Source organism: Giraffa tippelskirchi, chromosome 1, assembly GCF_054371585.1.
Source record: "Giraffa tippelskirchi isolate mGirTip1 chromosome 1, T2T-mGirTip1v1.2.pri, whole genome shotgun sequence".
In the NCBI taxonomy this organism is placed as follows: Eukaryota; Metazoa; Chordata; class Mammalia; order Artiodactyla; family Giraffidae; genus Giraffa; species Giraffa tippelskirchi.
This window is the reverse complement of record NC_137275.1, coordinates 128,805,248-128,826,781: the sequence shown is the minus strand read 5'-3', so window position 1 is coordinate 128,826,781 and position 21,534 is coordinate 128,805,248. Positions and strand designations below refer to the sequence as shown.

Below are 21,534 nucleotides of genomic sequence, written 5' to 3'. Positions count from 1 at the left end.
CCTGGTGTGCAGGGAGGAAACCAAGAGCCCAGAGCACCTGTTAGAGGCAGCTGTGGGGGTCCAGGGCTGAAATGATGGGCTTGGAGTTCTTGGAAGAGGAAGCCAAGCGCACGGATTGGCAGGCAACTCTGGAGCAGAAATCAACAACACTTAGCAGGCCTGGGGGAGGTGGTGATGGAAGGAGGTTGGGGGTTCCGACCAGGTGTGTTGAGATGACAGATGCTCTCTGGGGATTGGGTTGAGAGTTAGCAGCTCTGTCACCTTTCCCGACTTTGGCTGTTTTCTGATGCTTTTGGCTCCACCCACACAGTGCCTGAGCCTGCCTTTTGGGATTGAGCTCACGTTGAGGTATTGTCTTTCTTATAAGACTCTGTGACTTGTTGCTCATGGCCTCACACCCACCACGTGTCAGGCATCTGCTCTGCTTTAGCAAGATGCTGTGTCAGGAATGGGTTTGCAAAGACACCTATCCTTTGGTGGGTATCCTTAAGCATTGGTTTTCTGTTAGACAAACGTTGAACTCTAAGATCCAAATAGGCCCCTGTCTTTCCATCCCTTTGGTGTTAACCTCCCTAATTAGTTTTCTTCTTTTTTTTTTTTTTGAGCTTCCCCTGTGTATCATGCTGGATCTTAGCTCCCCAACCAGGGATCAAACCTGGATCCCTTGCACTGGGAGTGTGGAGTCTTAACCACTAGACCACTGGACATTTCTGGTTTTCTTCTTTCTTAAGCTCACTTGCTGGCTCCTCTTCTATCAGAAGCCCTTCTGCTTCACACTTGCTCCTTTTTCCAGCAAGAGCTGATGGGAAACTCCACAGAGATGCAGGTGTCCATCCACTTTCTCTGCTGCTCCTGTCTGTGCCTATTTCTTCAGCTGCTCGCATCCTGGAGGAGGCGTCAGCTCCCTCTCCGGATCAGCTTTCCCTTCTGCGTGAGGACCAGTCTTCCACGTTCCCATTCTCAGAGGAAGGAGGGCCAGTTGTGGGGTTGGTTAACTGGCTCTCCTTGCCCTCCTCGCCCCATGATGAAAGATGACCACCGCTCTCCTCTTGGGAGATTTCTTTTCTCTAATGTGAAAAGTGCTTTCTCCAGGCCTGCTTGTATGGACATCAGCTGTTTGTTACCCTCCAAATCTGGGTCACAGAAGTTGATTGCGTACATGCTTAGTCACTCAATGTACACAGGTACATTGCCCGTGTCCAACTCTTGGCAACTCCATGGACTGTAGGCCACGAGGCTCCTCTGTCTGCGGAATTTCCCAGGCATGAATAGTGGAGTGGGTTGCTATTTCCTCCTCCAGGGGATCTTCCCAACCCAAGGATTGAACCCATTTCTTCTACGGTTCCTGCATTGGCAGGTGGATTCTTTACCACTGAGCCACCTGGGAATCCCCAAAGTTGGTTACTTGATCATTTAGGATTTTGGTTACACTTAGGTAAAGCTGCTGCCCAGTAGGTGACAATGATGTGGTTTTGTGGCCTGAAGGTGACAGATCTGTGCTCTACACCAACCTGTGAATTTCCACTATGTCAAACACCATCAGATAATGCATCACCTTGTACAAAGTTATAGGGAGTTTTGGTGCCCTGATCCTCTGTGATGTTGGCCACCACCTGGCCTAACCCTGATGGATTAGCCCCCTCCTCCCTGGCTCCCCACCTACTGTCCCACCCCCACCCCCTGGTGCTGAGCTGGAGCTGCTGGCTCTGATATTCCTGGGCTTCCGACCAGATTGGTACAATGATCTTCCAGCCTCCAGTCTGGACTTCAAAGTGCTCATCCCACATCTGTGTCTTCGCCTCCTGGATTAATAAAGGGGAAAATGTGTGCTTCCCCTGGATGCCTTGCATCTTCACAGATAGCTGCAGTGAAGAGGGACATGCCTGCCTTCTGCTACCAGAACACAGACTCGGCCTCTCTCACTTCCCTGGAGGAGGATCTCTCCAGCTCTGTTTCTGTCTCCTTCCGAGGAGTCACCCCTCCTCTCCCATCAGATACTTGCTTGGTGTCTGCACACAGAGCTCCCTGAACAACGAACTCCAGCTCACAGCCCTGCTTCAGCTCCCAGTGGCTTCTTATCAAACAGAACATTAAAACCTCACACTCTTAAACAGAATCTGCGAGGATTTTAAACAGAGACATGACACTTTCGGTGCATCTGTGTAACTTGACTTTGTATCCAATTCTGAGGCCTTTTGGCTGAGGTTGCCCCTAACAACCAGCAAGAGAAAAAGAGAGTAGAGTTCTTTTTTTTTTTAATTTGTGGTAAGAACAAGTGAGATCTACCCTCTTAACAAATTTTAAGTGCAAAAGAAAGTGCAGTATGTACATATGAGGAAGAGTCCTTAAAGCAGTAGGAAAGCTATGAGAAAGACAGGGTAAATCAATTTCATTGGTTGCACAGGGTAAAGAATCCGCCTGCCAGTGAAGGAAGCACAGGAGACACAGATTCCATCCCTGGTTCAGAAAGATCCCCTGGAGGAGGAAATGGCACCCCACTCCAGTATTCTTGCCTGGGAAATCCCATAGACAGAGGAGCCAGGTGGGCTACAGTCCATGGGGTCGCAAAAGACTTAGCGACTAAACAACAATAGTTAGCAGAGGTGAAATAGCAATTGGCCGCCTGAAAATGTTTGTGCATCAAATGCTGTAACAAGAGGGACATCGAGGCATGCTGACCACTGGTGCTTCATGGGGGAGGCTCTGAGAGCTGCCAGTTCAGAAGCCTGAGCAGTAACTATAATGTGACCACTTATTCAGTAACTATTTACTAAGCACCTACTATGTGCCAGGCATGATTCCAGGAGCTGGGGGCAGATAAGAGTAATAAACAAAATAGACAGAAAGCCCTGCTCTCATGGAGCTTATGTGTCTTGGAGAGAGAGATGGACAAGGAGTAGAACAAATATTTTGTCTTCTGTATTAGAAAATGGAAAGTATGCAGCAGAGCTCTAAAACTGGGAAGAGAGCCGCGGGGGAGCAGAGCTGTGTCCAGCTTTCAGTAAGGGGGCAGGAAGGGGACCTCTGAGCAAAGATGTAGAGCAAGGAGGGAGCCAGCCTTCAGGTCACTGGAGGTACACGCACCAGAGGAGGGCACAGCCAAACGCAAGGCCTTGAGCTAAGAAAGTGACCCCAGTGTTTCAGGAGCAGCCAGGAGGCTGGGAGGATGGGGCATGATGCCCACATTGCTTCCATAGCTCAGCCCTGCCCATGGTCACGTCAGCAGAGCATCTTTTCTTCTTCTTCTTGGTTAAAAAATATATATTTAAACAGCTTTATTGAGATACAGTTTGTATACTGCACAAGTCATTCATTTGAAGTGTACAATTGAATGGCTATCACTCTGGGAGCATCAGAGCTTTGAGTCTTGTTGGCCGTTTGCTCCTCAATGAGGGCAGATTTACTGGGACTTTCCAGTGATGGCAGACGGCTTCCTTCACAGTGTGCTGCTGGCCCACCAGAATTCTGGCATTCATGAGGCTTGTGCCAGATGAGGTGAGTAGCTGACATTTGTTCTAGAATCTCTAAAGTCTGCCTTTACCCAGCTGGCAGAACCACAGTGCTCTCCCGCTTCTGTGGATTAATATGTGGATTAATATCACTAGACCATGGGCCAGGAGCAGGGCATAGCCCCCGAGGTCTTGGGCACCATTAATGGGAGCTTGCGTGTGAGTCCATGGGAGAAGGGGGAACTGCTGGAGCTTGTAAGCCCAGGGCAGTGGGGCCTTTGGAGCTGGAGGTACTAGGTTGGAAGCTCCCTTACCAGCAGTTTGCTGATGTTGTAGCTGTTTTAACAGACAGATTTTGTTATTGTTTAGGCATCTCAAGGCCAATAGATCAGGAGACAGCTGCCACTGAAAAACTTTTGTTACTCACAGATTCCCAAGAAGAGGCCAGCATGCCACATCATGGTGGGGGGCTTGGAACAGACTAGTCTGAATAATATCAGGAGGCTCTGGGGTCCCGGACTGTCCCTAATTGTCTGGTACCTGGCCCTGAGGTGATTAGGACAGGGGAACAGTGGCCTAGAGTGTCAGGGCCCAATTAAGGAGGTGTAAGTTCTAGACTGGTTGGTTTGTATATGACAAGCACCTCTTGTTTGCTATTTCTAGGAATTTGCTAAACCTGAGAGGGGCTGTCCTTCCAGGATCAGCATGGCCCCAAACGGGAACCATCAGAATATAAGCACATGCTTCAAGCCTTAAAACTAGACAAATCCTTTTACCTCCTGGCACCTTGGTTTCCTCTCCTATAAAATGGGGTACCAGTAAGCATTTTAGTGGATTATTGTCAGGATTAAAGGAAATAATTTATGCAAAGTGTCTGGCACAATGCTTGCTGTATTAGGAACTCTTGGTGAGTATTATTCCTCCTCATCTCTGCCTTCTGCCCTCAAGGTTTTCTTCTGAAAGACAGACGCATAAATGGAGGCTCCCCGGGAGTTCTCTTTTCCCACTTTAAGGGATAATGGTGGGAGGGCAAGCCAGCTGGTGGGCTCCTTTCTCCATCAGCCCCTTTAAGAATCAAAATACCCCTGTGATTTTGCACATAGCTTCAGAAGGACCAGACCAATTGCTGCCCTGCCCTTGAGGGGCTCACCTACATCAAGGTGAGAACATACTTAAGGAAAAAGGGAAGGAGTGAGAGAGTGTATGGGATGGTGAATGACACTAAAGTGGAAAATACGGCCTGGAACTGAAGCTCCAATACTTTAGCCCCCTGATGCAGAGAGGTGACTCTTTAGAAAAGACCTGGATGCTGGGAAAGATTGAAGGCAGGAGGAGAAGGGGATGACAGAGGATGAGATGGTTGGATGGCATCACCGACTCAATGGACATGAGTTTGAGCAACCTCTGGGAGTTAGTGATGGACAGGGAAGCCTGGCGTGCTGCAGTCTATGGGGTCACAAAGAGTCGTACACGACTGAGCGACTGAACTGGACTGAAGGCCTGGAAGGTGGGAGGAGGTACTGGGAGCTGCAGTTTTCGGTGTCTGGCTGGCGATGGCCTGGCTAAGAAGCCAAGCTCTGGTAAAACCTTCATGTGGTGACACTTGGGGGCCTGGGAGGGGGCCATGCAGGTGATGGACAGAGCCAGCGCACACGTCCTGCAGTGACTCTGTGCCTGGAGCACGTGGGACAGAAGGGGTGTGAGGAGCTAGCTGGAGGTGGCCTCAGAGCAGCCAGGGGCTGTCCTGTGTAGGGCCCAGGGTGAAGGCCTGGCACCATGACGGGAACTTCAGTTTGAGGCCATCGGAGAAGGAAATGCTGAGGAGCGTGAACGGGGACTGGACAGGGTGCGCTCATAACTCAAGGCAGTGTCTTGAGGAGCCCCGCAGGCCTTATAAGGACCGAAGCCTTAACTCTGACTGAAACAATGTGTCAGCCACCAGAGGGTGACTGTACTGGGTTTAAGGGCCTCCCCGGTCAAAGATGTCAGCTGAGACTTCTGCCCCTCATGCTCTATTTCGTTGGTCTTGAGGTACGGACATACTCTTTCTAGAAACCTTAGATCCCTAGTCTGGTGATCAGAGCCCGAAGACCCCTGACCCTCAAGCCTTTCTCAGGAGGTGGCCCCCAGGAGGCCCTGACTCAGTGACCTCCCAGCTGGTGGGGCTGGACTCAGGTTGCCCAATGGGCCAGCTGCACCCCCCACCCCACCCCTCATGGTCTGCACCAGGAAAAACGAGCAAGCCATGAAGGTCACTGCCTGGAACTTGTCATGGCTGAACGAGGAGTGTTTAGCGATCTCCAGTCTGATCTTTGAAATGCAGAAGGTGATGGAGCTGTAAGTGGGAGGAATCATAAACACACCCAGGCTGAGCACAGTATGGGTTTGGGTCTCGGCCAGGGTCATACGTTGACTTTGGGGTTGACCTCGGGCCAGACAGAAATCTTCCAACTGAGCCGCTGCGGAGGGAAAGCCCTGCACCCCCTCCCTCTGTAATGAAATACGTGGCAGGCCTTTGAAGAGTGATCACTCAACAGGAGCAAAGTCAGGTCTTTGAAGAGTGATCATTTAACAGGAGGAGAGTCAGGCCTTTGAAGAGTGAGAGTCAGACCTTTGAAGAGTGACCACTTAACAGGAGGAGAGTGATCTCAGCTAATTCTGGCGGTCGCCTCTTTCTTTGTGGCTTGCATGTTCCTTTCCTGAGGAAGGTAGAGGAGAACTTGGATTTGGTTTTCAGCTCCTTTATCAGGGGCCTCTCTCAGATACCCATGGGTGCTACACTTCCTGTCCACTCTCCAAGAAAGGCTTAGATCCTTCACACCCAGGGCACCCAGCCCCTTTTAAGACCGAATCTGAAGGGTCTGTCAGTACAGTGGCTACTTTTAAGGCCAACGAGTCTGAGTTTAAATCTCGATTCTACTTCTTGATGGAAACAGCCGTCTTCCTTCCGTGTCGCCGGGTGGTCTTTCTTCTGTATGAGCGCACCCTGGCATCTCTATGGGCCCAGATGATCTGTTCTCATAAGGTCATGTTGGGCCAGGGCCCGCCCTCATGACCTCATGGTAAATTCAGTGTCCCTTTGGAGGCCCTGTCTCGGGGTACAGTCACATACTAAACTCCTGGGGGGCAGGACTTCAACCTAAGAATTTGGGGGGAGGGGAGGAGATGGAGACATAGCCCATAGCAAGTGCGTACATCACAGTGTTCTTCTCAGTAAGACTCCTGCTCAGTGAATCACAGGGTGTGTTTTTTCACGGAGGATGCCTGTTTCCTGTTGGGTGAGTGGGTTGAAGTGAGTGGTCTGTGTAGCCACTGAGGATATAACGTTTAGTGATCTACAGCTTCAGCAGGTTGGAAATGGATGAAGCAGAGAGGTAAGGTGTGGGCTGGACATCAGCAGACCCGCAGACCCCTGGCCGACTGCTAGCGCTCAGTCCTCCATGTGACCGTCTCCCGAACCTCTCCTTGTAATTCAGCAGTGATGTCTTATGACATTTGGGGAACACCCATGCCACATCCTAGAGAGGACTTCCAGAAGCACTGACCGTGGACTGAGGCAGCAAACAGGTTGGCTCAGAGGTGAGTAGTTTGTGTAATACCCTGAAGCTACCGGAAGGAACAGATCTGGAAGTGGCGTAGGTGACCCAGAAGCTACACTGACGATAGAGGATTGATGTGACTTCACCACATGCAGCTGGTGGATGTTTGAATTCCTATTTGCTAGTATGTGTCCTGGATGGGGCTACCGTCACAACACACCAAACAATGAAATCAGGACGATGACAGCTGAGGGCCTGTCCTGCTTCTGCACCCCAACTTTGTTCAAGAGCACACTCAGAGACTGGATTAGACCACGCTTCAGCAAAAGCTAAAGTGCTTTTTCTTACTTTGTGAGCTCGGCACTCCTGCTTTTCTGTGGATGGGGAAGTAATACATTTTGCTTTATTAGAAGGAACAGAAAAATCAACCCTTCTTCCCATTCAGCTGCTGTAGAACTCCCCTTTGATCACTGAGGGTGGAAGCACCTCCAAGATGTATCACTTTTAGCATCAAGAAAGTGATAGTGTTCACTGGAAGCGAGGTGACGTCACAAAGAAGCTTTCTGAGGATGCTCCAGTGTCTGGTAGTAAGCCTGGCATGTTCCCTGCCCTCCAGAAACCAACAGCCCAAGTCACCTGACTCCCAAGGGGACCCATCCCCCTCTCAGCCCCAGCTCCCAAAGAACAGGCATACAGGAGGCTCAAAGGTTAGCGTGACCACTGTGACATGGTCACAGAGACCACGTGGCCTCAGGAGAGGCTGGTGGAAATGTCCTGTGTGACAAAGGGCAAAACAGGACACACATGAGTACTGTGTTCAGAACTTTCCAGCAAAGTGATAGAAGCATTGTCAGGCATTTTCAAGATTGGCTTTGATGGAGAAATTGGGATCATTTCCTTTGTTTATTTTCCACATTGGTTGTTATGATCAGAAAAGCAACGCATACTCATTGTAATAGTTAAACTTCCAGGCTTTTTCTCTGCTTCCACCAACAAGATGGTTTTTGTTATCAGACTCCGATGTTCTGCAAGCTGCAAACCAGCACAGCTCCTTGAAATGCTGGAAAAGAGGGGATGAGGGGGATGGGCGAGGAAGAAGCAATGCAGGGTAGGGCTTCGGGTGGGCGGGAGGGTAAAGCAATGGAGGACTTTGATCCTTCACTGAGGTTGGGAGAGGAGTGGAGAGGTGAACAGGGGCTGAGGGAAAAACAAGCAGAAGGCTGAAGTTCTGGGCCAGCTTCTTGGGTCTTAAGAATGGGGCTTCTGGATCTGACCTTGGAGCTGAAGAGAGAAAATGACCAGGTGACTTTGATGTCAGCCTGGAAGAACGCTGAAGGGAAATCATGCTCTGGGGCGAGGGAGGGGGATTTGGTTAGGAGATGTGGCCCTTGGGGCAGTATTCAGGACTCCAGCTGAATTGAGCTGCATTTAGTTCTGGAATTTGGGGAGAGAGGGAAAACAAAAGCAGCGCTGGGTAGACTGAGTAGAGATGATGCTTGGAGGAGCAGAGGTGTGATGGGGAGTCTTGCTTGAGAGGGGATTCATGACGATGTCTGACTAATGATGATTGCCTGCTGGTGGGTGGACTTGGAGAGACTCTGGTCACTGTTTAGTCTGTTCAGTTTGACTGAGTTACAAATATCAGATAGGCAGCGTCCTAAATAAAACTGCTCTACAGGGATTCAAGTATCGCTTGGGATCAGACATGCTCACCTGCTTGTTGAGGAAACTTGGAGGGAAGAACATGCAGAGGCCTTGGAGAGCTCACCATGCTAGGGAGGGGCAAAGAATCCCCAAAACCCAAGTTACCCTGCTCCCCCCCTTCGCTGGATGGAGGCAGAGAGGGACCAGGCTTCACTGGTCAAGGCTTTAGGGAACCGTGAGCAGTGGTTGGTGGGAGAAAGCAACAAGCACAATGGGGAGGCTAAGAGTGAATGAAGAAGCAGCCCAAGAAACACAGGCTGTCCTGGCCCTTGATCAGAGTGGCCTTAGGGAGTGAACGTGTAGTTGTTGTTATTCAGTTGCTCAGTTGTGACCAACTCTTTGCAACCCCATAGACTGTAGCCCACCAGGCTCCTCTGTCTGTGGGATTTCCCAGGCAAGCATACTGGAGTGGGTAGCCATGCCCTCCTCCAGAGGATCTTCCTGAGCCAGGAATCGAACTCAAGTCTCCTGCATCGGCAAGCAGATTCTTTACCACAGAGCCACCAGGGAAGCCCAGGGAGTGGATGAGAAGACGCTAAATGGGAGAAGAGCCTTTTGAGGGCTCCTTGGGGCATTGGATGAGCTTATGAGAAGGCAGAGGGTGACTTGAGCACCTTCTGAGAGGAGGAGAGTTGTGCAGCTTGGGGCAGTGAGGAAGATTTTGGTCTTCACACCCCATAATCCCTTTCGCTGGCTCCTCTGAGAATACAGCTTGCTAGTGACAAGGACATGGACCCCACGGTGAGCTTATGATTTCTTAGAATGGAAACACATGTGGTCCCACCCCCAGCAGAGGTGATGAGCCAGCCAGATGGTCCAGGCTCCCCAACCCCTTGGCAAAGCACGTCAGCCTCCGCCTGCAGCTGTGGATTTCCAGAGGTTCTGGACTGGGTTATTGACGTGATTTCACAGAAGCCATCAGCTTAGGGAGCAGCCGTGGCCTCCAAGCTTGGTTCCTGATGCTTTGTTTCTCTCCCTCTCCTCCATTAGGTTGCATAGTGTGTGTGCGTGTGTGTGTGTGTGTGTGGGCGTCTCCCTGGCCCGGCAGCCCTGCAGCGCCTGGCAGTGGGCGTCCCCGGTTCTGACTGTGTGGGTTTGTGTCTCTCCGGCAGGTGTCTCCTCTGTGACCTCCCTGATGTCCCTGGCTTGGGTGCTAGCCTCCTATCACAAGCTGCTGCGGGACTCCAGGGACGACAAGAAGAGCATGAGCTACAGAGGGGCCCTCATCCAACTCTTCTGGCGCCTCTTCACCATCTCATCCAGAGTTATCTCTTTTGCCCTCTTTGCTTCCATCTTCCAGCTCTACTTCGGGATCTTCGTGGTGGTCCACTGGTGCGCCATGGCCTTCTGGATCATCCATGGCGGAACAGACTTCTGCATGTCCAAGTGGGAGGAGATCCTCTTCAACATGGTGGTAGGGATTGTGTACATTTTCTGCTGGTTTAACGTCAAGGAAGGGCGGACTCGATATCGAATGTTTGCCTATTATACGATAGTCTTGACCGAGAATGCTGCCTTGACGTTCCTTTGGTATTTTTACAGAAACCCAGAGACCACTGACTTCTATGCGGTGCCAGCACTGTGTTGTGTCTTTATTAGCTTTGTGGCTGGGATTGCACTGATGCTGTTATATTACGGTGTGCTGCATCCCACGGGGCCACGAGCTAAGATCCTTGCCAGCTCCTGTTGTGCCGAGCTGCTCTGGGGCATCCCTTTGCCCCCCGATGTTGAGCCCATGGCGCCTCAGACCCCTGGGTACCGGGAGACCCAGGTCACGCCTACCAGAGCCGTAACGGAACAACAGGAGGATCTCACGGCTGACACTTGCTTGCCCGTGTTCCAAGTGAGACCCATGGGGCCCTCTACCCCAACGGGGCGTCCTTACCTCCCAGAAGGGCCCCTCATTAAGATTGACATGCCAAGAAAGAGATACCCAGCTTGGGATGCTCATTTTGTAGACAGGAGGTTGAGAAGGACTATTAACATTCTGCAGTATGTCACACCCACCGCGGTGGGCATCCGGTATCGGGATGGACCGCTCCTTTATGAGCTGCTACAGTATGAATCTTCGCTCTGAGAGCATCCTGACCCAAGTTGAGAAGGGGACCTGAAGTTTGGTTTGTGGTAAAGCCGCCTGCAAGAAATATAACCCTCCCTTCCCCCAAAACACAGAACCACCACCACCACCACCACCACCACCAATGCTCCAAAAAAAAAAAAAGAAAATAATAAGTCACAACCCCTTCAGATAAGCTTTCTTTCCAGTCGCTGTATGTATACAAAGATATTCTCTATGTTTTGTAAGTAAAAACAAAAAGAAAACCTTTCTTTTGTTTTTTACACATAAGTAACAGTATTGAAAAAAAAATCCCACACTATGGTTTATAGGGTGGAGAAGGAGCGGTTGTCTCCACTCCAAAAGAAAAAAAAAAACAAAGTTTTATACCTTACACCAAGTGTAGATCATTTCCGGGATTGGTGCTGATTGAAAGAACAAAACAAAACAAAACAAACAAACAAACAAAACCTTCAACTGCCTTATGCCCTTAGGTGCTGAGTTTCATTAAGTACTGTCACGTTTTCTCATGCAAAACTCTCTGGTGATTTTTCGCACTGGGAGAGGGAAAATTAAACAATCAAATGAAACCAATCTAGAAACGAAACAAAAAAAAAACAACCAATGGATAAAACTCAAAGCAATCTTTCTTCCTATCTGATTATTTGTATTGAAGAAAACAAATTGACCAAAAGCAACAGCATTGAAACCCCTCCCTCTTTTTGCTTTCTCTCCCTCTCCTCCTGTCCCTGCCCCAAACTTCTCAGCCCCTTCTAGGAGCCAAAAGGCCATTTGAAACTCAGATGGTTGGCAGAGCTCCTTGAAGGCCAACTAGGTGCCATTTCAGTGTTCACCTAGTAAGAATCGCATTTGTTTCCTGGTGAAAAGCAAAACAAAAAAAACAAAAGCCACCCTAATAATTCGATAAGAATAGGAAATTCTAAAGCAAATTAAAGGAGATTTCCATATACGTCATCAAGGAGAATCAGTAATAATAAAACTCAGCATAGTAGCAAAAAGAACGACATCAATTTAAAGGCACAATACTTAATCAGTGACTGGCAAAAATGATCTGTTCTGGCATTTTAAGGCCGTGAAAGGTATACACTTATAATATGTGATATTGGGTAAGGCCTCTTCTGTTTCCATTTGGTGGGAAGCCTTAAATTGATCTGGAAAGAATTCTTCATTTTTTTCATTTGTGCTTTTTAAAAATAGTTAACACAAAGAGGAAAATTAGAACATAAAAAAAAAAAAGTCAAATTGTAATAACCTACCCATTTCAAAGACTGTTTGGTGCTTCTGTCTTTCACCATTGTGGTTGGCTGAAAGTCATTCAGCTCACTTGGTGCATCTGGGTTGAGTGGGGAATTTTGTGTGTGTGTGTTTGTGTGTGCCCATAGTGCACACACACGCACACACACATATGTGTGTGTGTGCGTGTGTGTGTGTGTGTGTGTGTGTGTGTGTGACTGCTGCAAGGTCTTGCCAGAAATGTAGAAAAAGCGATATAAGACAGATCCTGGGTATGGCTAAGGTCGAGTGTAAGGGGCTGGGAAGCTGGGGAGGGGATAGTGCTTGATCTTGAGTTCCTGTCTGATGGCAAGACACACCAGCAGCATACTCTGGGTCTTAGAAGGCGTGTCATTCGGGTGAAGGTTTGATTCAATTATTTATTTTCTCATTGTACCAAGTTGAATTTCTGGAGGTGTTGCAAGTATGTTCAAACCATTTTTTAAACGTTATTTTTCAAAGTATTGCTCCTGTAAGGAATATTTTGTTTTAGGGCATCGTTTCAATCCCATCATCTCTCTACTTGGGCACAAAAAACAAAAACATAAAAAGGAAAAGAAAAAAATCACAAAAGGAAAAAATCTCCACAAAAAAGATATATATATATGTGTGTATATATATATATATATACACACACATATATATATATATATACAAGTCTCTCTATATATACACACAATATTTTTAAGTAAAAATACCGTTAGTCTTTGTTGTGTGTAGCTGTGATTTTTTTCTTAATTCCAGATACAACTGTTTAGGGTGCAAGGCCTCACATTGAACTACTCTTAAGAGAAGTTCAAAAACTGAGGACTTTTTTTTTATGTTTGTGGATTTTTTTTTAAAAAAAATATATTATTCAAAGAGGCTTCTCCTCCCTCCCTTCATTGTTTATCTAAATCTGTAAAAAACAAAACAGAAAAAAACCCCACAAATTTTAAATGTCAGTTGGGTTGTAAAACTGGATCCTTTATAAATTGTTTAGACTCCTTTGATTTCCTTGATTATTACTAGATTTGCAGTGCCGTCCTGCCCCCTCTCTTCCCGAAGTGTCCCCTGTGGTCCCCCCTGGCAGCAGACAGGAGGGCAGGAGGGCAGAGGAGGGGCAGGAGGGTGCATCTAGGTCCAGGAGGCACTCCATGCAGAGCACACCAGGCCCCAGGAGGACGCTGCTGGCCAGTCCCCACCCGCCCGAGGGCGCGAGCCCCTCGGGGGTTAATTAGGAGTTCCAGTCTGGTCAGAGGTGCTTTTCTTTTCTATTCTGCTTCCCTACCAAGGGCTTAGCTAACTGCTTACTCTGCAGAGGCCAGAGGAGGTGAGGCCATTTGAGGGGGCCCTCCGCATCCTCCCTGCTTGCTGAGGTCCCAGCTCTTGTCTGCCTCAGCGCTTCGAATGTCCGCCACCAGAGCGGTCCTTGACGCTGTCCCTGGTGCATCCCTCTGGGACCTTGGCCGCTTCGGCTTGTTCATCTCTTCTTAGCTTTAGTTCCTTTCTTTTTCATTTTGAGGCAGTCACAGACTTTGATTTGCCACCTCTATTTTACTAAAACACATCCAGTGTGTACGCACTTGTGTAGGGTGTGTGTGTGTGTGTGCGCGCATGTGTGTGTTTCACGCAACTGAGAAAACTGCTGACGTCCGTTGACCTGGAGCACCCAAAGTTGGGGTGACTCAGGGAGGGCCCTCGGGGCACCTTAGCCACTGGGAACAGAGGAGACCACAGGATGTTTCAGGAAGGCTTTCTTTCCACAGGGGTTGGACTGGGCTCCGTAGGACTCAGACAGGAGGGCGCCCTGCTCCCCTGACGTTATCCTCCATGCCTTCTATTGGGTATGGCCTTTCCTAAAGGTGAAAATATGCATCTGTGAGCAGTAACAGGGAGGTCGGGTTTTGCAAAGAGACAGGAAAAGGAAGTCAAGAAAGGAGTAAAGATCGTGGGAGCGAGGGAAACGTAAAGAGAGTTTTCATGTGTCTCGTCACTCCCATGAGAAGTGAGGGGCTCAGCCCACCCCAGGAATCCCACCCCAGTTAATCAACCTGACCCCTGACAAACCATTACGGGCTCTGAGGCACCAGCTCATGGGGCCCTGGCTGCTCCCCAAGGGGACGCTTTATGATGTTTAAAAAAAAAAAAAAAATCCCCGGGCTCACTTTTTGCCCAGGAACTCCTAATGAAAACTAATTAACAAGGCTCAATATTTAGGTCTGGTAGGAGATAAGCACACTGTACCAGGAGCTAAAGAATAAACTCGGAAACTCTCTCTTTCCTCATTGCACCCCCCATCAAATCTGCCCACGGCTCCCCCATAGAAAATTTAGTCCTTTTCCTTCTCAGAAATATGGTGGCATCTCTAAAATCGGGCTGATTTTGTTAGCATCATTTCTGCAAGCTCTGTTTCTCCCTTGCTCGCTAGGTCTGCCTCTTCTTGGGCCTCTTCAAGAAAGGTCCCCTCAGCGTTGAGGCGATGTCTTCTGAGCTCATTGTCACAGGTCTGTGGGATCCAAAATAAGAACTAAGAGGATTTAAATTCATCGGATGAGCCCCCACTGACCTTACCCAGCCCCAGAGTTTCTCATTTCTCTAACATACTCTTCCACTCTGTCTTCAGAAGGTTCCCCTTGCTCTGTAGGGTCAGGCTTATCTAAACAGGCTGGGAACCAGGGGTGCTGTGGGGGTCAGGCTCCCTCTCTCTTGGTGGCAGACACGGCCGACAAGTCCCGTCCCTCTTTGGTCAGGAGAGACAACACTTCCTTATAGCCCAGGGGCTCCTCTATCTCTCTCACAACTCCCCCACTCCACTCCCCAGGCACAAAATCACCTAAGACACCCGGGCGCCTAACCCATCCCCTCAATAGCCACAGCCCCTTTGAGTCTCAGGGAGGTTTGAAAGAATACAAATACCTGTCTGGTCCATGGTCCTGAGGGTGATTCCACCAGCCAAACTGCATGTCCTGCCGGAGGCATCAGACCCTGTCCCAATAGCAGCCTTATTCTTGGAGAGAGAAACCGATGGGTTCTTAAAAAGCACTGAATGACATCATTCTCTCCATTCTCCCTCTCCTTTCTCCCCTTTCACAGGGTCGCAGGGGCCGAAGAAGAAGTTTTTGATGCTGATCTCGTTCAGCCCTCTAAATGGGCATAGATGCCCTGTATGCACCCACTGAGACTCTGCTCACTGTGTTGATAAGCCAGATGGAGGAAGCTTTCTTCCTCTTCCCCTTTCTGCTCTGCTCCTTGCTCCTGGAGTTTGGGGGAGCTCTAATGAGCCCCAGTCCCTGATGCTCCCAGACCGCAGAAAAATGTTCTTTCTCCATTATCTAGGAACATGGGGATGAAAGAGACGGCAGTGTGCAGGCCCTGAGCCTTTGGGCTGGAAGAAAGGGTGTCAAGTCCCAAACTAAAGAAGGCTGGTCGTATTCCTGTTCCCAGCTCTCAGCTGGGGCGGGGGTCCCCTAGCATTCATTTGGCACATGTGATGGCATTGTCTTTGCCAAGGAAAGTGGCTTCTTACTCAAATAGAGCCCTTTCAAGGCTTCTGTTGTGTGGTGACAGCAGCTCCGGGTGGTGGCCTTCAGGAAGGATGCACTCCTTGTGCACATTCACTTGATTTTCTTATCAAAATGCTAAAATCTGTGATTTCTTTGCCAAACTGAAAAATATTAAAATAACATCACCAAATTTGGCATGGGGAAAGGGAAATCATATTTGGAGAGTGTGAAGAGAAGAAGGCTCATTGCAATGAAATTCTCCTAATCAGGAGACCAGAAAATGGCCAGTGTAGACCAGAAAATGGCCAGGAAAAATCTCAAGGGGCTCAGGGGAGATGAAGGAGAGCCTCTGCATGAGGGGAAAGAGGGGACTGCAAAGGGCAGACTCAGCCCGCCGCGGGCTGGATCTGCCTTAGAGGGACCAGTTAGTTCTGTTCATTTTGTCCTCAAACGTTGATTGTTCCTCGATTCTCTCCGGCCATCTTCCTCGTGACACACACACAGGTGTCCTGTAGGAAGTGAATCTAAATCAACATCAGCTTTTTACGAGAGTCCAGACATATGTGAAATGAACAAAGATGGGAAATTTCTCAAGGTTAAAAAGTCTGATCACCATCTCCTCATCCAACACTGGCCTCATACAAACAGGACAGTCACACATGGAGCACAGAAACAGACATTCCATCCAGATAAGCCACATTCCATTCTCATTCACAGCTCGACCTCCTGGACGTGAAAATGTCAGTGGTCAGCCTATTGCAGGCTACAAAACCATAAGCTCATAAGAGGACTGCCCCAGAGCACCCTGAATCAGTGTGTGCCTATCTCAGTTTCAAAACCTGTGAAAAGGCCACTCTGCCCACTCAGAGATCTTTTTTGAAGCCCCTCCTGGGGAAAAAGATGATGCTTAGTCTTATTTCCTAAAATGGCCACCTAAGCCTCTTTTTCACCCATCCTTAGCTATTTTAAAGGTTTCATTTCTTGCTCAAAACACTGCATTTTATGCTATTGGCCAAATATCAAAAGACAAGGGCACTGCCTTCATCTGCCTGCAGCTTTATTCCTCTGCCCACCTGGTTCTGTCTGCCTTACTTGACTCTCCTGGGCATCATCTGCTTCTTCCCCTCCTCCTGGGAAGGAGCTGTGCCTTCTTCCTCCCTGTACCTTTCCATGCAGTGGCTGGCAGGACGAGGTTGGTATGTTCTGGAGCCAAAGGTCGGGAGTCCTATAAATGGCAGCTCCTGAGGGCAGCAGACGGACACCGTAGGAGTTCCCCCTGCACACAGCCAACCCCTTGTGTCAAGGGCTAAGAATAGACCAAATCGGAAATGAGCAGGCAGGACCTCAGGGGCTCCTGCCCTGGTTTGCCCCCATCCAATGCAGAACAATATGCAAACCCCAATAGGAGATACCTGCCCTTGCCAATCCCTAACAGAAATCACAAGACCCTCATAACCAGAAATGGAAGTCGGTCAGCTCACTTGTGCTCCTCTAAGAGGGTCTAGTCCTAAAAATCCATCCTCAAACAAAGAACAAAGGAATAATTTCCTTTGGATACAGTGCCAAGTGGTCGCCTAGTGAACATCTCTCTAGAAGCACCCTTTGGCCGTTTGACATGGTGGATACAGACAGCTGGTCACCTAGCAGATGACCCCCCTTGGTCAGATTCTCCTTCCTCCACATGGGTCTGGGGTCCTCGGGCCGGAGTGGGGCTGGGAGACTTGTTTCAGCTATTGACCTCCAAGAAACCCATCTTTTGACCCAGAAAGATCAGAAAATGTCACAGGCTGATTCAGGGTCCCCACTGTGATCATGGATAACTCACTTCACCTCTCGGTGCCTTGGTTTCTCCATCTGTAAAGTGGAGAGGAAGAAGGCCAGCTTCTTTCTCTCCTGCTCAGGGATGCTGTGAGGATTCGGTCATTATTGCCTGTAGCAAAGGCATCGTATAAGGACCAGTGACGGTCTTGTTACTTGGGAAGTGAAACCACAGAAAGGTAGCAGGTTGTCCAGGTACAGAAGCTCCTGGAAGCCCCCAGGACGAGCAACGTAGCTGGACAGGGCGAAGTCTCACAAACTTGTAGTTTTTAGATACTTCCCAGCACTGTGAACCCACACAATAGTATTCTGGTTAGGCGACAGGGGGTCGCCTGGCTCAAGCTGGCCACTTGTAATTCTAAAACCAAATGTCCTGATGTTAAGTTTTCCTAAATTATTGGAGATTGTGGGAAGGATCCATTTGAAAACCTGATGTTCATTGAGCTTTGGGCAGATAAGAGAATGGGTGAATTCGGAGAGGATTTGGACATTGTTTTTAAGGTGGTTGAAAGCGCTTTAGGAAATATCTCTCACTTTTGTTCTTCCTTATAATCTTTTTCAACGTTGAGGCTCATCTCATCAAATGGACTGGTCTTCTCTTTGCCTCTTTGCAGAATACAGAAGCAAAACTTTGGTTTTTTGGGGGGAAAAAAAAAACCCTTCAGCCAAAATGTGGGTCCCAATGGCAGATTTTAATCATTCCCTGGTGTGCTTTGAATGGAGCCTGAAGGCAAAGATTCAGAGACAAACAGGGTTTGGTGGATATCACTAATAGTTTTTATCCAAATCCGGCTAGTTTTTCCCCTCATCATTTGAATTAATGTTTAGTTGAGTTTTTCTTTCCTTTTTTTCTTTTTTCTTTTCTTTTTACTATGGGGTGACTATTATCAATCCAACTATAAAGATACCCTTTGGGCAGGAATATAAACCCATCCTAAGAACCTCCATGTACTTCTTAGGATCTACACCAGAGTGAGGGCAGGTGGGAGCAGTGGAGAGTGACGCTAGCACTCCAGGAGGACCAGCTGCGACACGGACTTTCTATGGGCTCTGAGAACCTTCTGGGAGAGGAAAATTCTAGAAGCCTCAGCCGTTGTAGCTCAGTCAACCTGGCTCTGGTTCTGGTCCTTTCCTTGGAGTTCAGGTTGTATCCTGGTATAAAAATTCTCACCAAAAAAAAAAAAAAGGCACCACCCAAACCTGTCCTACAGGTCCAGGTGCTACTGCAAATCTTCCTGCTCTATGTCAGCCCTGACAAGACCTTTTTCCCACCTGCTCTGACCCTGCTCTCAATTAATATTATTGTTTTGACAGCGTAAGGGACCAGATCACAGTTTGGAATTCAATAATGACTTCTGTTTGATTTTGTATCTGATCATTCTGTGGATAGGCCAAATCGTGCTGGAATTATTTCTTTCCACAAGTATTTCTGATGCTAAGCAGAGGAAGGAAAAAAGGAGACGCCTGTTCCCAGCGGCACTCCTCTTTTGACGGGAATGGACGGCGGATGAACTGTATGCTATATGAATGAGGACTTCGAGGATTGGAGCCGCGGAAGAACAAAATGACTCAGTGGATGGGCAGAAAGAATGATCAAGAAGAGGCGGGCTGCCAGAAATTTGTGGAAAGAAAACAGTGGCCACTGTCAAATCACTACTTCCTATGTGCTCTGGGGCAGAAATACCAAGGCATGTTCTTTTCAAATAGAGGAAATTGATTTTTAGGGAGTGACGTATTGAAGCGTTATTGTTCCAATAGAAGGTCAGAGAAAGCATCTACGGACAGGAAAGGCACACTTTCATGAACAGATAACGTGGTTGGAAGTAAAACAACAGTAACAACAACCCAGGACTCCATCTGTCTGCAGACCGGAGTGAAGTCACTCTTGGGGCCAAATTCTCTTTCTGTAAAGTGAGAAGAGTATTACTTACCTCACAGGGGTGTTGTGAGGATAAAGTCATTATTGAGGATAAAAGTATCACAGTTGTCAAGTTTGCTTCCTATTTCAAATCCTTCTAAACGTTCACCGAGCACCTGCTGTGTGCCAGGTACCATGCTAGGTGCTGCCGAGAGAGGGGAAGACATCTAGTTCCTCTTCTCTTTTTTGATTAACAGATATTTTAAAGCGATTGTAAGAGGGCAGAATAACAGAGTTTTCTCAGTATGGGCCAAGAGAGATGTTCTCTGTCTTTCTGCCCCCCAAAAGGCTACCCTCCTTTTTTTCCCCAAGTATTTGGGCAAAAAGGGAGAGCTTTAAATCCTTTTGACTTCCATCTGAGAATGCTCTTCTGAGAAGCAAACAAATAATTGATTACTCTTCTCCCTTTGGGGGAAAATGAAGGTAAATCTCAGTGAGCGTGTCCTGTGACCTGCAGATGAGGTTCCATTGTTTCTGCCATTGCTCTGGGCTCAGCTTCAGTTTGCTAGCGCCTTCATCTCCTCTCTCCAGACCCAGAGAACGGTTGCTTGTGCTGTGTTGGAATAGCTGGGTGCTCTCTGGTTAGTTAGTGTCCTTGGAGAGTCTGGTACACTGTTGTTTGCTGGCAAGTCTTGGCTTCCAAAGACAAGGGTCTTCACTAGAAAACAAATCAAACATGTGACTGCCTTTTTTGTTTTTGTTTTTCTGGTGGTGCCAGAGTGGGGGAATTTTCAGTTCCTTAGCTGCCTCCCATAAGATGAAACTTTTTAAAATTCCTCATTTGTTTTTCCATGTGCAGAGTTCTTCCTTTCCAAAACACACTCTAGGAATCAAATTGGGATTCCGAAGTAGCCTAAAATATAGCCCATCTCAGATGATTTTTCCAGTGCCATGCTGAAGGTTCACTAGTTTATACAAATAGCCAAAGCCCCCCCAACTGAGCTAAGCAGGTTGGAAATCCAAGCCCCACCTCGAAGCTTCCAGAAGTGCCCTGAGTCCTTTGTAGTGTTAGGATTGCTCTTTCGGTATTACACAGGCCGTCTCCCTAAATCCTCTGAAATCTTTGTGCCACAGAAAGATCATTCTCAGAGCTCAGAGGGGGCATCCTCAGTGTCTCAGAACCAGAGTGAAACCACTTGTTATTCTGGAAAGTATTAGATGATGCCAGTCTTTAGGGAAAGAAGAGAAGTCTTTTCTCTGCCTTTCAGAGGGAAGAGGGGACAAAGAGAAAGGGAAGGTTGGTTATGTGGTTTGAAAAATGGCTCTTTTGTTGCTGATAAAAGGCATGGCACTCAGCAGTCCACAGTGATCCCCTCCGCCGTGGATGCAGTACGGGGAGGCCCTATGTGAGTTCATTCAGGAACCCAAGGTAGTACCGGGGAGAGAAGGTGTCTGGGTCCTGTCCTTCCAACCCAGGCCCCGAGGATGAGAGGATGTGACACTGCTGAGCTTCAAATCACCCTTGTCCACCTGTGTGCCCCTCTCTAGCCTGCGCTCGAGACAGCTCCCGACCCTGGCATTGAGTCCAGAGGCCTTCCTTCCCTGATGCCCGTCCTTAAGTACTCACAGGTTCTAGGTGGGGCTGCTGGTCAGAAACTCAGTCCCTTCAGGGCTCTCCCCCCACCTTGTCTGGACTCCCCCCCCCCCCCATTGCTGCATGCTTCCTCCAACCCTGCAGGACTCCAAGCTGTGGCCCAGCCTGTCCTCTGGTCCAGCCTGCCTGGGGCTAAGCACAGGCTCTCTTTCCTCCTTCACTTAAATACATATGTCTTTAAAAGGGTCCCTGGGTCCCAGTGGAGACCTGAGAAATGGGGTGGGAGTTGGGGAGAAAGGGGCTGATAATTTTGGAGGCCAACTTGAGCTCTCGAGGGAAAATACAAGTTTTCTTGTCCCCTAGGCTGTCTAGGGCATCTTCTCATCAAAATAGCAGAAAGTTTTGTGCACATGATGGCTCATAGCTTGGCGAGGTCCCCTCCAAACTCACAGGGGAGGCTAACTTCCTAGTTACTGAGGACTTCGTTTTTACTTGTTTGGAATTACAGTGATTATGAAATGCTTGAGAGAGAGAGGACACATAAGCTAGGAGGTGATCTCTGAGACTTTGAGATTATGGTGGATTGTTCAGAAATGAGGAGCCTGATTGAAGTCCATGATCACCTAATTGCATCATCAGCTTCTTAAACACGTTGAGACACGTGAACATGCCAGTCTTGGGCATGTATATGTACACGTGTGTGTATATATACAGACGTGTATATCTATGTATATATAT

General features: G+C 48.4%; 1 protein-coding gene across 1 annotated transcript in view; it reads left to right on the top strand.

Annotated features, from left to right (window-relative positions):
* The window catches only part of XKR6 (XK related 6), a 260,689-nt gene extending 248,690 nt beyond the window's left edge, over positions 1-11,999 (top strand). The window contains exon 3 of the mRNA XM_081495669.1: positions 9,805-11,999. Within this exon, the coding sequence (XP_081351795.1) occupies positions 9,805-10,769 (965 nt within the window). The 3' untranslated portion in view covers positions 10,770-11,999. The remainder of the gene's footprint in view (positions 1-9,804) is intronic.
* The last annotated feature ends 9,535 nt before the right edge of the window (positions 12,000-21,534 follow it).